The 17554-nt window shown below is 40.3% G+C and overlaps 1 protein-coding gene across 5 annotated transcripts in view; it reads left to right on the top strand.

The window, feature by feature from the left end:
* klc1b (kinesin light chain 1b) overlaps window positions 1–17554 on the top strand; it is a 39242-nt gene that overhangs the window by 6720 nt on the left and 14968 nt on the right. For 4 of the 5 annotated variants that reach the window (XM_067385715.1, XM_067385716.1, XM_067385714.1 and 1 more), the window contains exons 2-9: window positions 10954–11221; window positions 11572–11802; window positions 13446–13524; window positions 13612–13840; window positions 13932–14019; window positions 16091–16192; window positions 16377–16550; window positions 16869–16968. In XM_067385715.1, the coding sequence (XP_067241816.1) occupies window positions 10973–11221; window positions 11572–11802; window positions 13446–13524; window positions 13612–13840; window positions 13932–14019; window positions 16091–16192; window positions 16377–16550; window positions 16869–16968 (1252 nt within the window). In that variant the 5' untranslated portion in view covers window positions 10954–10972. Of the gene's footprint in view, window positions 1–10953; window positions 11222–11571; window positions 11803–13445; window positions 13525–13611; window positions 13841–13931; window positions 14020–16090; window positions 16193–16376; window positions 16551–16868; window positions 16969–17554 lie in introns of those variants that run through there. The other variant, XM_067385718.1, reaches the window with a different exon arrangement.

The raw sequence follows: 17554 nt of genomic DNA, 5'->3' as shown, positions 1-17554 counted from the left end.
AACCCCGGGTAAAAGGCGGTGCTAACCCCGCTTCTGAATTACAAGTGTGACAGGGTTAAAAGGATTATTGAAGGATTATTACAGGGTTATTGAACGATGATAACCAGGGGTTAAGCGCAGTGTGAAAAGCCCAAATTCGAGTGAAGAAGAGACCGTTTCATTCTTACCTTTATAGTCCATAATGTCCATTCAGTATAAACTCGATAGTACAGTCGGCAATATGTGGATGTGCAATGCTAGAGCTATCGCGTGCTGCATTTATCCAATCAATGACACTGACACCACAAATATGCAGATAAGAACATTAACCCAGGGTTTGGGAATGTACAATGTGAAACGTCACCTTATGAATACCCAGGATTATTAACATAATTGTTATCCCAGGGTAAATATGAGCAGTGTGAAAGGTGAAGCAAGATAACCCAGGATTACGTTTACCTGGGGTTTAGAATGACTCAGTGTATATTGTTTCTGTTGTATGTCTGTGTGGCGACCAGGGCGGGCGAGAGCCGTGAGGGAACGGCGCGAGGCCGGTGGCGCGAGTGTTAATGAGCTTCACCTGGGAGGCGCACCGGCCTTGAGTCCCTCACGGAGGAGCTCCGGGAGCATAAAAGGAGGAGCGACTACAATGAAAGACGAGAGAGGACCAGGCCTGGACTTTATTTTATTTTTTTTTTTTTTTTTTTTTTTTTTTTGTTTTTTTTTTTAACATTCAACAAAACTTTAATATAAAATAAACAAAGAACAAAACGAAAGTAATGCCGGCAGACCCTCGCGGACGTCTGCCGGCCACACAAACATAATAAACCATAAAATAAAGTCCAGGCCTGGTCCTCTCTCGTCCTCCACGGTAGTCGCTCCTCCTTTTATGCTCCCGGAGCTCCTCCGTGAGGGACTCAAGGCCGGTGCGCCTCCCAGGTGAAGCTCATTAACACTCGCGCCACCGGCCTCGCGCCGTTCCCTCACGGCTCTCGCCCGCCCTGGTCGCCACAGTCTGATACTCGTCCAACCTGTCGTGCCAGTTTTTCTGTGTGTTCTTCACTCTGTGCTTGTATGATTTACTGTAAACTGACTGGCAGGAATTCATGTCACTGCATCTGTATATATGTGATATCATGTCATTAAAGGGAATATATGGCACGAGTAGATGTGCTCAAGGTGTATTTCTGAGGATCTGATCGAGGCAGCAGCATGTTCATGTCAACGAAAGAGTTTCTCAGTGTTTTCTGCAGTATAATGTTCTAGATACGAGGCGTGACGGCATGAGATCACAGCGGCTTCTGATTCTTCCCTTGCCCTGATGTTGACACACAGCTGAATGAATGAAACACATTGAGGATCAAACCGATTCACGTCTGCTTGTCCAGACAGGCTGAGTGCTCGAGGATTTCATAAAGCATTAAAGCTTGTGCCGGATGTTATTGATCAGAATCAGTGTTTTAAACAGGCCTACATCAGTTCAGCTTCATCATAAACCAGAAGAAAATCCCAGATCGTCCCAACTCATTATCTTGAATGTAGGTGATTCAGAGCGTTCTCTCTCATTATAGACCTTCTGCGTTATAGACTCAAATGAGCTTTAACCTTTACTTTCCTGTAGTGTAACACACACCATTCACAGATGTGTTTCTCAGTCGAACCCCTTTGAGCTGAGATATTGTTTTAAAGTCCACCTGGGATTTGAAGTTAATATTGTAATAATTTAACAACACATTCACAGTTCTTTGATGTCAGTCCATGGGCACAAGACATGCAGGTGAACATATAGTATTTAATCTTTTTTAGCAAGTGATTTATTTATATTTATATTTAAATTAATTTTAAAAAGAAAAATCACATGTTAGTATTTTATTTAGACTGTTTTCACTGCTTTTATTTTAAATAATATGTTTTTTACTTTAAAAAACATATTTTTAGTTAGCATTTAATTTGGACAGGTTTTATTTTAAATTTATGTTATATATATATATATATATATATATATATATATATATATATAATATATATATATATATATATATAATTTTTTTTTTTTAGTGCATATAATTAATATGATTCATTCACTAGGTGAAGCCCAGTTTGGGAAACCCTGCAGCAATGAGCACTTTTACTTGTGTTAGACTAGTAGTTTTGCTGTGGTTCAAGAATTGTGATATTTCACTATTATTGGTACAAGTTTTGGTATCATATTAACCTTATTTCCAGCAAAAAAAAATGTGTGTGTGTTTCGGGAAGCTTGTAATGATGATGATGATGATGATGATTGTGGTGATGATGGCGATGGTGATAATGATGATGGTGATTATTGTGTTGCTGATGATTGTGGTGATGATTGTGGTGATGATTGTGGTGGTTGTGATGATGATTGTGGTGATGATGGTGATGATGATGGTGATGATTGTGGTAGTGGTGATGATGATGATTGTGGTGAGGATGATTGTGGTGAGGATGGTGATGATTGTGGTGATAATTGTGGTAATGATGGTGATGATTGTGGTGAGGATGGTGATGATTGTGGTGGTGATGATTGTGGTGATGATTGTGGTGTTGATGGTGATGATTGTGGTGGTGATGGTGATGATTGTGGTGATAATTGTGGTGATGATTGTGGTGAGGATGGTGGTAATGGTGGTGATCATTGTGGTGATGATTATGTGATGATTGTGGTGATAATTGTGGTGATGATGGTGATGATTGTGGTGATAATTGTGGTAATGATGGTGATTGTGGTAATGGTGGTGATCATTGTGGTGATGATTATGTGATGATTGTGGTGGTGATGGTGATGATTGTGGCGATAATTGTGGTGATGATGGTGATGATTGTGGTGATAATTTTGGTAATGATGGTGATTGTGGTAATGGTGGTGATCATTGTGGTGATGATTATGTGATGATTGTGGTGGTGATGGTGATGATTGTGGTGATGATTTTGGTGTTGATGGTGATGATTGTGGTGATTATTGTGGTGGTGATGATTGTGGTGATAATTGTGGTGATGATTGTGGTGAGGATGGTGGTAATGGTGGTGATGATTGTGGTGATAATTGTGGTGATGATGGTGATGATTGTGGTGGTGATGGTGATGATTGTGGTGAGGATGGTGATTGTGGTAATGGTGGTGATCATTGTGGTGATGATTATGTGATGATTGTGGTGGTGATGATGGTGATGATTGTGGTGGTGATGGTGATTGTGGTAATGGTGGTGATAATTGTGTTGATGATTATGTAATGATTGTGGTGGTGATGATTGTGGTGAGGATAGTGATGATTGTGGTGGTGATGGTGATGATTGTGGTGATGATGATGGTGGTGATGGTGATGATTGTGGTGATGATAGTGATGATTGTGGTGGTGATGGTGATTGTGGTAATGGTGGTGATAATTGTGGTGATGATTATGTAATGATTGTGGTGGTGATGGTGATTGTGGTAATGGTGGTGATAATTGTGGTGATGATTATGTAATGATTGTGGTGGTGATGATTGTGGTGAGGATAGTGATGATTGTGGTGGTGATGGTGATGATTGTGGTGATGATGGTGGTGATGATTGTGGTGATGATAGTGATGATTGTGGTGAGGATGGTGATTGTGGTGATAATTGTGGTGATGATGGTGATGATTGTGGTGATGATGGTGATTGTGGTGGTGATGGTGATGATTGTGGTAAGGATAGTGATAATTGTGGTGATGATGGTGATGATTGTGGTGATGATGGTGATTGTGGTGGTGATGGTGATGATTGTGGTGAGGACGGTGATTGTGGTAATGGTGGTGATAATTGTGGTGATGATTGTGGTGATGATGATTGTGGTAAGGATAGTGATGATTGTGGTGAGGATGGTGATGATTGTGGTGAGGATGGTGATGATTGTGGTGAGGATGGTGATGATTGTGGTGGTGATGGTGATGATTGTGGTAAGGATAGTGATAATTGTGGTGATGATGGTGATGATTGTGGTGAGGACGGTGATTGTGGTAATGGTGGTGATAATTGTGGTGATGATTGTGGTGATGATGATTGTGGTAAGGATAGTGATGATTGTGGTGAGGATGGTGATGATTGTGGTGAGGATGGTGATGATTGTGGTGAGGATGGTGATGATTGTGGTGAGGATGGTGATGATTGTGGTGAGGATGGTGATTGTGGTATTGGTGGTGATAATTGTGGTGATGATGATGGTGATGATTGTGGTGATCATTGTGGTGATGATGGTGATAATTGTGGTGGTGATGATGGTGATGATTGTGTTAATGGTGGTGATGATGCTGATGATTGTGTTCAGTCTGCAGTCTGTTTTCAGGCTCCCTACCAGGGCCCCTTCCTCGTAAAACCCCTCCTTTTATTACTGGTTTAATGTAAACTATTTCAATACATGCATTTCAGTCAAATATATATTTTATGCATTATGTCAAACCTTTAACCCACTGGAAAAAAACCCCACAGCAACAGTTTAAAAGCAGTCCAATTCTCCGGGAGAACCGCAGAATTGGCAGCCCTGATGCAAATGAAGGATGGAGGAGGGGAGCGAATGACTGATGACCTGCGGGGGGGGTGGATGGGTTCAGAGGTCACTGCGGTGATTGTGTTTTGTGTGCTTTAGTCCTGATGCGAATCTGTGGTTCTGATGCTGGGCGTGAGTTGCACATCTGATCCAGTCTGTGGGGTTTTTCCTCCGGTTCTGCTCTGCTGCGCTCAAGTCTCTGTGTAAAGATAACATGTAATTATTGATCCACTCTGAATCATTAGCACTGTGTAGTCAGTCAGCAAAAATACATTCAGCTCTGGCCACCTACCGTTCACATCTTAGGTGCTTCACGACAGAGATTATCATTTTAATCAAAAGTCTCAGTTTTAGGAGAGTCTTGTCTTATTTTGCATCTGAAAAATCCTTCAAACGAGAAGCAGCAACGCATGTGATATTCAGACTGTTTTCAGTGATTGTGTTTTGTCTCGCTAAAAATTTTGTAAACAAGTTAAAACATGAAAGAATCTTTTCTTGAATATTTTATGCCATTTTGCTTCTCAAGTACATAATTTAGATACAAAAAATGACAGAAATGCTCATTGAGCACAAGATTTTCTGCTGTGTCTCACAGCTACACTCTTAAAGATAAAGGTTCAGAAGGAGAATGTCTGTAGTGAGACACACTGTTGTCTCAGATGAGTGTCTCCAGGTGTAGATGAGCACCGTCGTGTCCTGCCGGTCGCTTGGGGTCATGTGACATCCGTTATCACTGCGTGTGCTGCTGACGTGTGTGATGCTGTTCACTGTCGGTGTGTGTGTGTGTGTGTGTGTGTGTGTGTTTCAGCTACATCCTCCCCCTCCCGTCTGTCTGTCTCTGTGAGGGTGGGGCTGATGATGCTCACACACACACACACACACACCGTCTCTCTTTCGGCAGTGTTCGGATGGGTGTCGGCCGTCGCTCGCTTCAGTCGTGTGTTTTGTTTCCTGAGTGTCGCTGAGGCTGGAGTCGTTTCATCATCATTGGTGCTGACGGTGAGGTCAACACACTCACACACTCATGATGGTTTTGGTGTGTGTGATATAATGTTTTTTCTTCGTGCAGTCATCTGTCATTTGCGTTGGTCTTCAGTCAGTGTGTTCTGTGTGTGTTGGCATCTGTGGTTCAGTTCAATGTCAGTGCTTCTTTTGTTTTGCTCTTTGTTTCCTCAGGGACACGTGTGTGTGTGTCTGTGTGCGTGACGGAATCTGTCATTGTGTCTGTGTGAAATCAATTCATCAGGCTTTTTGACTGACATCCAGAGAGATGTCAAATCAGCCCTGGACGTTTCGTTGTCATATCTCTCACCCTGTTTTAGTCCTGTAGTGGTTAGTTCACCCAAAAATGAAATTTCTGTCATTAAATCCTCATCCTCGTGTCATCCCAAACCCGTAAGTCATTGCATAAGCAACGTCATTGCACCTTTTAAGGTCCAGAAAGGTACTAAAGACATTGATAAAATAGTCAGTGTGACTGCAGTGGTTCAACCTTAAGGTTATGAAGTGACGAGAATACTTTTTGTGTGCAAAAACAAACCAAAAATAATGACTTTATTCAACAAACTTGTCTCTCCTCGTCAGTGTCCTATGCTGTTTATGTTGTAAGATTCAACCACTGTAGTCAGGTTGACTATTTTAACAATGTCTTTAGTACCTTTCTGGACCTTGAATGACATTGCTTTCTATGGAAGATTAAAAAAAAACCTCTCGGATTTCATTACAAATATCTTAATTTGTGTTCCGAAGATGAATGAAGGTCTTACAGGTGTGGAACGACATGAGGGTTAGTAATTAAGGACAGAAATTTCATTTTTGGTTGAACTAATGCTTTAAGTGTGTTACGTTCGTCTGTGGCTTTCATTGGGTCTGTTGATTTTGATGTTGCTTCCTCCTGATTGGCTCATCATGTTGTTCTGTGAGGAAACATCAGTGCGATGATGGCTGTATCTGATAAGAGAATGAAGTCAACATCTCAGTCCGTCTTCCTGTCGTTCATCATGATAACGATGATTACACAATCATTAGGGCTTTTAACTAAGTGAGTGTCCTTGGGTTTCTGTGAGTGTCTCCTCAAACAGGACAGATAGTTTTTAATTAAAGGGGTGGTTGATTATGATTGTGTAATAATAATGTATGAGTGTGTAATGTTGCTGTTTGAGCATAAACAACATCTGCAGAATTACGATGCTCAAAGTTCAATGTAAAGGGAGATATTTTCTTTTACAGAAATTGCTTTTTAAGGACTACAACAAGCTTCTACCCGGGGTCGGTGACATCACAAACCCCAAAATTTACATAAATCCTGCCCCAGAGAACATGCAAAAACAGGGGCGAGGCCATGTTGGGCTGCTTTAGAGAAGAGGAAGAGTTGTTGTAGTAGAGTGTTGTTGTCATGCCGTCATTTTATGCCGGACTGCTTCACAAACAAGGGTCAATTCAATGCTGGATTTGCACAAAAGATGAACATGACGGCACATGCTAGATGATGTTGAATCAACTCCTCAGCAACTACATAAATTTATCCACTAACCAGAAACGTCCAGTTTCATTCTAAAAGAGTCTCTCCATCAATGTTGACCAAAGTCCCTTTAAGACAAGACATTTCACTCGGCGGCCATCTTTGAAACACCTCTCGGGCATCCTGGGCATCATGCAGCTCCTATCTCTTTGAATGGAGAAACATCAGATTCTCCAAAACTATTCGCCAACCTTACGATTAAATTTCATATTTGAAATCACAATGAAATCTAACAACAACCGACTCATAAATTTAGTTTCTAAATGCTCGAATCATGACAAAAAAAAATGTGCAGACCTAAATGCGCGTCTCTTCGGAGGCGCGCGTCTGACTGTTTCTATAGAAACCGGTGATTCTAACGGCCGCTGAAGTGACGCAATGACTTTACCAGTCGGCGATTGGCTCTTGGCTTTAGAAGGCGGGACTTATTCCGCCATATTGCGCGTTACACTTTCTCCCATTCAAAACAATACGAGTGACACGTCTTGTGTTATTCTATAGTCTTTGGTGTTGACTCCGGTTTGAACAATGTAAGGCTGAACACCGTTACTGACAATCCTCATTTTGTCTGTGTGAGATTCTCCAGCTTTGTTGTTGTTGAGCTGTTGAGCTCCGCCCTCTTCTGGATAGCAAGTGGGGAGCAGCAGCTCATTTGCATTTAAAGGGACACACACAAAAACAGTGTGTTTTTGCTCACACCCAAATAGAGGCAAATTTGACAAGCTATAATAAATGATCTGTGGGGTATTTTGAGCTGAAACTTCACAGACACATTCTGGGGATACCAGAGACTTATAGATCCCCTTTAAATATAAAACAGACTAAATAATGTGTTCAGTAACGCTGGTCCGATGCTTCCTCTGTGTGTCAGCAGGAAACAGACCTGTCAATTTTGTGAGATTCACTGGTGTCTCTATTGAAACCTTGAGGCTCAAACTGTCTGACACAGTAAATCAGCCTCATAAAGACACAAACTGACCAGCACATCTCCATCATCACACCTCCATTAGGAGATGATCATTTGAGCTCATTTCTTTGTCAAATAGTCAACTCAAATCTGTCTCGCTATGTTTTAGGATGATGAAATTAACTGAATATTCAATGCACCTGCGGTCAGTCATTCAATCCGGCCGTGTTTCTCTTGCCCTCCTCTCCACATCCTTTCCTGTCTCTCTCCACTAATAATAAATCAAACGTGTATCAGGCATTGAAGTGGTCAGTCATTATAGATTGGTCATGCAGCAGACGCTCATGATGTGACGTGTGTCATACGCTAGTTAATGCATCTGAACCACAGTGTCACCCATCTGTCCATGCTTGTGTTCTGCTGAGGGTTTATTTCTGTGACGAGTGCATGTCTGCAGGCGCAGCGGAGGACGTGCTGCACTGCATGGAGAATAAGGATGTTATCTAGGAAAATTACAGCTGTTTCTGTGCCACAGGCCTTTTGCTCTGTTTGATTTGTGGCTCGAGTTCATCTGAAGCTCACTTCGGTCGTTTGATGTCGCCTCTAAGTCTTTTTGACCTCTGAATATCACATGAGCTCATCCAGTAAACCCCCTACATCTCAAACCCCCTATAATTCCTATTGAGCTGATCTACACTGACACTGAGTGATGACCAAACTTTCAGCATCTAAAAATACTCAGCTGAAAATGAATTGTCAGTTTTGGCTGAAAATGTTTTGGAGGGACGAAATTATTGACAAAAATGGTGAAATTTACTGCTTTAGTGTTTCTTCAGTGGTGCGTTTTGACTGTGTCAGTGTTTATTTCATGCACACAACGTGGATAAACTTCAAGTAAACAACAAAATTGGTCTCTCGATTGTAATCGATCTTCATTTTTGTTTGTGGAACCAGCCTCCACTTGACATTAAAAGTGCTCTTTCAATCAAAGTCTAGACTTAAAGGTGCAAGATGCAATATTTTTGCAGTAAAATATCCAAAAACCACTAGATCAGTGTTATATATTTTGTTCACTTGAGTACTTACAATATCCCAAAGGTTTCCAACTATTTGTAAATCCTGAGAAAATTGCAGTTTTAACCAAGGCTCCGGGACGTGTGAGGCGACTGCCTCTCAATTGTGTGCGTCATACCCGCGTTACCCTCGGTTTCCGGTTTTATTTTGTAGAAACCATGGAAACACCAAAGATGCTTTAATATATAAAACATTTTAATAGACAAGGGAACAACTGTTTTGATAACGAATTGTTATATAGCTCAACACATTTAGTCTTATTGTTTAAATCTAATTTTCTTGATTTTTTTTTTTGTGAGTACCATGCTCAGAGGTGGGTAGAGTATCCAAAAACTGTACTCAAGTAAAAGTACAAGTACTTATAGAAATATTTACTCAAAGTAAAAGTGAAAGTAATAATCCTAATAGTTACTTGAGTAAGAGTAAAAAAGTATCCAATAAAAATCTTACTCAAGTAGCTCGTTACTAGTTACTTTTATTATATATATATATATATATATATATATATATATATATATATATATATATATATATATATATATATATATATAATATATACACACACAATAGCATGTTGTTATTTAATGTTTATTATTTAAATATTTAATTTATTATCATAATTAGATATCTTTGCAACAAACAAACATAGAAGAGATAAGCATTATTTCTAGCATCTGTAATCCGAATGTATCGTTACTATATTAATAACGTATACAGCTAACATTACATTTTAAAGAAGAGAGAAAACTCTTTACATGTGCTCGCGCTCATATCTGAACTAGACACAAACAATTATCAAATACACATCGACGGATCTTCTTCGGTCTGTTCTCCAAAATGTAATCAAATGTATATTTCAGCAGGTGCGTGTAAACGCAAAGCGTTCGTTTTCAAGACGAACAGGTTGCTGGCGCCGCCATTGCGCAATAGTATATGTATAAATTAATGTATAAATTAAGATATATGCCCATAAAAACGGAATAAACTACGCATTTCTTAACATTTACAGTATTGAATTAAAATAAAGTAACGAGAGGAACGTTGCCCATTGTAGCGAAGTAAAAGTACAGATTTTTCATTACAAATGTACTCAAGTTAAAGTAAAAGTACCCACATTTTAATCTACTCTAAAAAGTACAAATTTTCCAACAAACTACTCAAGTACATGTAACGAAGTAAATGTACTTCGTTACTACCCACCATGCTTTACCATGCCTCAGAGAAAAACACTTTTTTGTCAAGTAATTAACATAGCATAATCAGATGCAGCTTTATTTTTAGTAACAGTAATACAGCATTTTCTCCATCATACAATACGTTTAAAAATTAATTGCATGCCATTTATCAACACAATCATCCAGCATTTAATATGATATTCAAAAAAATGATCTATCTTACTGCAGTGTGTAACAGTGTCTCACAGCAGCCGCCGAGCGAACGCACAGAGTAACGTTATAACATCATTTTCAACACACTCAAATGTATCTAATATGATAAACAGAGCTGCGTTACCTCATACTCATGACCGGAAGCCTGCACGCTGCTTCATCGATCTACAGTAACGTTAATAAATCTTTAATACATTAGCTCATCCATGAATATGATTTCTGCCTGAGCCCTGTTGGATTCTTTTCCACCGGCTGTAGACGTGAAGACATGAAATCAAGGCATCATCAAGCTACGCCTTTGTTTTGAATAAGTGACCTCTAGCGGTGAAAATTACATATTGTGCCTTTAAGACACATTTTTATTAAGAAACTTTGTGTTTTGTTTAATATGAGCTTTCAAATTCAGTTTTATAATGAAATTCAAACAATTAACATGGCTTTGATGCTCTTTAATGTGCCATGACAGATCACTGTAGAATTTCAGTTTCTGTGAACATTGATTTTAGTGCATCACTTCCACTAATCTTCATCCTCATCATCGTATCTGTGTTCTCAGGCCGCTCCTCTGCTAGATCATGTCCACGATGGTGTACCCTCGTGATGAGAAGCTGGAGAAGTTATCGCAGGAGGAGATCATCTCCAACACCAAGCTGGTGATCCAGGGGCTGGAGGCTTTGAAGAATGAGCACAACTCCATCCTGCACAGCCTCCTGGAGACCATCAAGTGCCTGAAGAAGGACGAGGAGGCCAATGTGGTGCACGAGAAGTCCAACCTGCTCCGGAAGTCTGTGGAGATGATTGAGCTGGGGCTGGGTGAGGCTCAGGTGAGGCACCAGGGTCAGAGGTCATGGGTCATACTGTTGTTATTGTTATTTTATTAGTTATTTATTACTGTTTTAGGTGTTTTTTAGAGTTGCTAATTTCATTTCGTAGTTGTGTACTACTGTACGCATGTAATGACAATAAAGACTCATATTATTCTTTAGCTTTACAGTATTAAACATGAAAAACAGTATCAGTGTTGCTTTTATTATGTCAGTCACATGAACTGAATGCTGTTTCATATTGACTTCAGAGATGGAACAAATGTGTGTCACAGTGCTTACTGTGGCTAAAACTTAGAAGGAGGCAGAAGGAGGAACTTGTGATCATGTGACTGTGTCTTGGTGTCTAGGTTATGATGGCTCTGTCTAACCATCTGAACGCGGTGGAGTCGGAGAAGCAGAAACTGCGCGCTCAGGTGCGGCGACTCTGTCAGGAAAACCAGTGGCTTCGGGACGAACTGGCCAACACACAGCAGAAGCTGCAGAAGAGCGAGCAGAGCGTGGCACAGCTGGAGGAGGAGAAGAAACACCTGGAGTTCATGAACCAGCTCAAGAAGTACGACGAAGACGTGTCGCCTTCGGTGAGTTGATGATGCATGTTTAATCACTCTGTAGATTAATCATGATCATCACGAGTGATGTACTGAAACGTGTAGCACTATCAGTATTAAAGTTGAATGTGTGAGTGCAGTTTTGTGCAAATGATTCCTCAAATCGTGTGTTTCGTGCACTCTGACGTCAGATCTTTGGCTTTGTGAGTGTCTGAGCTCAGCAAAAACCCCTGAGATCTGCATTCTCATGCTGGGAACCTTTTAAAATGCTGCCAAGATGAGAAAGACAAGAAAGAGCCTTTCAGAACAGAGAACTGGCTCCTCTACCAGATAACTGTGGGAATAAATCACTGCGAGAGGAAAGTCACTGTAACCAGTGTTGTATTTATTAGACATGCTGAACAATACTTCTACAGCACTTATTAATCTTAATTACTGGTAATTTCAACATTTATTTTAAAAATCAAAGTTGCATTTGTTAATATTAGTTACAGGGTCCATGAACTGCATTGTTTTATTTGTTAGAATGCTTTTTGCATCAAAAATAATTTAGAAATAAAAGGCATTTTTCCTACCCTGATTTTAGGCCACTTATTTGAATGCTCTGTTTTAAGGGGCGTGTCTGCTGTGAGACTTCAGTGTAAACGCCCACTGCTGTGATTGGCTAACATCTTTGCATTTAAAAATAGCATTACTCTCTTGAAAACTTTTAGCACGTTTTTCTATTACAGCTCTCAAGTTTAACTAATCATGAAAAGTGTTGATTATAGCATTGCATTTAGATATATGGCATTATAGTTAGATCGTGGCATGGAAGGTTGCAGTGATGAACATTGTAGCCGATCATGAGCGCATGAAAGCAGTGATCTCGTCATTGCAACTCAATTTCTGCACACTAATGAATGCTTTCATCATAACTAACAGTTCAAACACAATGTAACTAAGATATTTTTTCAGTAAAACTGGAGTTTTGGCCTAAGTCCAGAACTCATTGAAGTCATTGATAAACTCCAGTGATTGTAAAGGGATCGTTCTTAGATCGCTTTCTATATATCATTTAATCACCATTTAAATAACAGATCGTTTTCATCCTACTAAGAGAAACAAGGTGAAGTTGACCGTTTAGTCACTGGTTTGATTTACTGACACATAGACAAAGAACATCTGACTACATGAATCATTACATATCAGATCTGGCATTAGAATGAACACAATTACTTACATGTTGTTGCATTACTGTCGAGTCAACATCGTAAAAGTCTGTTTGCAAAGCCTGTGATTGATTTTCCAAAGAATCCACAGTGAAATGTTATTTTTAGTCCTGTATTGCTCTTCTCTCCTCCTCATCTCACTAACACACCAGTGGGCAGGGCTAACGTTGCAATGATGAAGTAGGCATTGATTTCTTCTGCAGAGGCGACGTTTTACCTATCTATGATTGGCACATTCCAGAATCAGACGTTCGATTTGCTTCTGGTGTCATTTAAATCTTTTATTGGACTAACAAGGAAGTATTCATTTCTGAAACTTACAGGATATTCTTATAGTATGATGACCTCTTACATATCAGAAGCTCAAGGAAAAGTTGATTTCTCAATTCATGAACCCTTTTAATAAAATATGAATTAACGAAAAGGAAATTTTTTTACATTTTTATTTGCATGTCTGTCCAGGAGGAGAAAGATGGCGAGCCGCCCAAGGACTCTCTGGACGATCTCTTTCCCAACGACGAGGAGGAGCACACTCAAGGAAGTATGTGAACATCATTCCCGCACCCTCACATACGAGTGCTTGTCTGTCCCGTTGCATTAACCCTCCTCTGACCTTTGACCTCTACAGTGCAGCACCAGCACAACAGCGCCGCCGTAGCAGCCGCACAGCAGGGTGGATACGAAATCCCGGCTCGCCTCCGAACCCTCCACAACCTGGTGATCCAGTATGCGTCTCAGGGCCGGTACGAGGTGGCCGTGCCGCTCTGCAAACAGGCTCTGGAGGACCTGGAGAAAACCTCCGGACACGACCACCCCGACGTGGCCACCATGCTCAACATCCTGGCACTGGTGTACAGGTGAGAGAATGAGTTTTGCAGCCATTTCACCACAGTTAAGAACTGTACCTGAAGACATCATCATCATGTGCTGTCTGTCTGTCTGTCTCAGGGATCAGAATAAATATAAAGAGGCTGCTCACCTGCTGAACGACGCTCTCTCCATCAGAGAGAAAACACTCGGGAAAGACCATCCTGCTGTAAGTGACGTCACGCCAGTCTTATATTTACCCTCACATCTCAGATTCGATCAGATTCAGACTCTCATAATAACATAACAAATATAGCAGGAGATTTTAATGAAGTAAGTTATTATTTATATAACAGTATTTATACAATACAGCATAACTGTTTTAAATTAGGGATGGTAAGATTCACCGATTTGCATCGGTGCATCGGCATAAAAGCTTACGATGCGATGCATCGATTTAAATAAGCGTGCATCAGATACATTTGGCATTTGTATCGCGATGCATCGTTTCTAACATATCTGCATCGGTAAAAAACTATTTATTCATATATAATTATTAGTAGATGCGCTATTCTTTTACTATTTATAAAGCGACCAATATTTTATGTAACTTTTAGATTGATTTCTCCTTTCTGAACTGTTGCGAAAGCGCGTTCTCTCATCACCACTGCAGCTGCTACGTGATTATGACGTATCACAACAACACTGCGGAGACCGAGAGGTGTCCTCCTGAGAGTTCCCACCAAGAACGGATTGACATGGCAAACCCGGAACTCTTTCTTCCACCAAGTCATTTTAAAGTTATATATATATTTACATTTTTGTTTACCTGTTTGTGAAAGGTTTTCATTTGTATTGCTTATGTTAAAAAAACAGCACCTACTTTCTGCTCACTGAGTTAGCCTGCTGAAATCACATTAGCCTGCTGGCAAGTTACAGAACATTTCTTTATTGTTTATCCCTGAGCAGCATTCTTAAATTGTTTCACCAGTGAAATGTGTGAGCTGTTAAAAGTAACTAGAGACAAGACAGGAAAAGAATGTCTGTTTTTATTTAATCTTTTGGTTTTGTAAAAAAAACTAATATTTTGTTTGTGAAAGAGCCAGATGGCACTTAAGATACTTTAAGATTTTTGTCAGAACAAAATAAATAAAAGTTAAATATCTAAATATTACATATTATTTTTCTCCATTGCATCATATTACACTGAATCACATCGTGTTGAATCGAATCGGAATCGTATCGCACCGCATCGTAATAGCAGTGAATCGTATCGCATCGCATCGGTAGCTGCCTATATGTATCTTTTAATGTATCGCATCGTTGGCTATGCATCGAGATGCGTATCGCATCGGCCTCAGTTATGGAGATGCACATCCCTATTTTAAATAGTTAATTTAAAGATGACCTATGATGCTTTTCTCCATGTTCATCATTTATTTAGTGTGTAATTTTGCTGTTTGAGCATGAAAAAGGTTTCCAAAGTCCCTCAAGTGGGAGTTATTCTCTATATTAGTGTCACTGTTTCTGAACTTCATTGTAGTCTTGAGTTATCTTTCGGGAACGAACACGCCACAATATTCCTCATTTAAATACTATGCAGAATAAAGAGGCGGGGCCTGGTTGATTTAGTTAGTAGTGTGTTGAAACTGACTGTATGGTAAGGGGTTGGGCATTTCCCAAACATGCTCAAAGTGCATGACCAATCACAACACACTGGTCTAACTGACCAATCAGAGTACATTGTGCTTTTCAGAAGGAGGGGCTTCATAGAGACAGGAACTAAACAGAGGTGCGTTGCCCCAAAGCATTGTTAGTTAACAATGGTCGTAAGCCCCATTGAACTCTATTGATAACGACTGAACTTGCGACCATAGTTCACTTTGGGAAACACACCCCAGAGCGTTACTGACAGACTGGGAAGAGAGGAGCTGCAACAATGGAGAATATGAGAAAAATAGTGAACATTCAAGCAAGAAAACCTGTTCTAGTACAAATTTGGCATAATAGGTTCCCTTAAAATAATTATTTTACTGCATAAATCAGGGATGGGCAACTTCAGTCCTGGAGGGCTGCGGTCCTGCAGAGTTTTGCTCCAATCATAATCAAACACACCTGAACAAGCTAATCAACATCTTCAGGATTATTAGATTACTAGGACCAAAGTTGCCCATACCTTACAGAGACATACATATAATAGTACATACATACTTCAAATACTGTGTTGAAATGTTAGAGGTGATGAAGCATGAATGTACATTATGTGCGGTCAGGTGTTGATCTTTGTGCTTGTGTTTCAGGTTGCAGCCACTCTCAATAATCTGGCTGTGCTGTACGGGAAGAGAGGCAAGTACAAGGAGGCTGAGCCGCTGTGTAAAAGAGCCCTGGAGATCCGAGAGAAGGTCAGTGAACATCACAACACCTCAACTTTCATTCACACATCAGTTAATCACCCTTACAAGAGAAAGATCGTATTTGGGGGTCTATGGCATCAAAAAGACTAAAAATCTCGGGATTAGAGCACACAATTACATCATTGATCTGACTCTATTCGTCTGTCTGTTTGTCTATCTATCTGTCTGTCAGGTGTTGGGGAAGGATCATCCTGATGTGGCTAAGCAGCTGAATAATCTGGCGCTGTTGTGTCAGAATCAGGGCAAGTATGAAGAAGTGGAGTATTATTACTGCAGAGCTCTGGAGATCTACGAGTGCCGGCTTGGTCCAGATGACCCCAACGTGGCTAAAACCAAGAACAACCTGGTCAGTCTGTCAAACTGCAGTTCTAACTTTAGACGGTATTCAACACACAATTAATATTTGCGTTTTGCTCTCATTATGCAAATCTGAGCGGAGCTGCAACAGACGTCAGTTTGTGTGGAGCTGAAGTGACGTTCATCTTTCTGTGTGTTTAATAATCTAGTCTTTGGAATCAAGGCCGTGTCTTTTCATATCAGTGGTTTTTCTCCACCCACACGCACACTGAGGCATTTGTCCTCATGTACCTGTGCAGCCGTCTCACGCTCACAGTCTCTATTGAATGACCTTCTACAGCAGTGAATGTTTCTTGTCTCTCCGCAGGCGTCCTGCTTTCTCAAACAGGGCAAATACAAAGAAGCCGAGGTTCTATACAAAGAGATTCTGACCCGCGCTCATGAGAAGGAGTTTGGATCGGTGGATGGTGAGACTCGTGTTATTCATGCTGATCTGACACTGCTGTAGGTTAGATGTAGAAAACACACGGCAGGAACATGGCTATATTTACATGCACATCAATGTTTTGTTGTGAATAGGGTGCAACGGATTGTAGTTTATCGGTACGAATCAGGCCCCTCGGTTCGGAACGCATGTGATTTGCGGATTAACTGCAACAAGTCTTACCAATTTAAAACACTCAAGTATTTTTAAACTATTCAAATGGAAGAAGAGGAAAAAGAGATCTCAATTTGCAATCGTGTGCTTTTTTCTGTGCGCACACACAGAGGCGCCTTTCAGATGGTGTGCGAATACACAACTGAGCTCTTTTTCGCGACACTTTGCGCTTGAACGGACACATACACTCACAAAATGATCTGAAAATCCCTGTCTCAACAATTATTCTTGTATACAGACGGTTTTAAAGTCTTAAAGGGATAGTTCACCCAAAATGAAAATTCTGTCATCATTTACTCACCCTCAAGTAGTTCAAAACTTGTATGAATTTCTTTGTTCTGCTGAACACAAATTAAGGTATTTATAAGTTACCAAACAGATCTCGCCCCCCATTG

This window comes from Chanodichthys erythropterus, chromosome 5 (assembly GCF_024489055.1).
Source record: "Chanodichthys erythropterus isolate Z2021 chromosome 5, ASM2448905v1, whole genome shotgun sequence".
Taxonomy (NCBI): domain Eukaryota; kingdom Metazoa; phylum Chordata; class Actinopteri; order Cypriniformes; family Xenocyprididae; genus Chanodichthys; species Chanodichthys erythropterus.
This window is presented reverse-complemented; position numbering and strand designations above follow the sequence as displayed.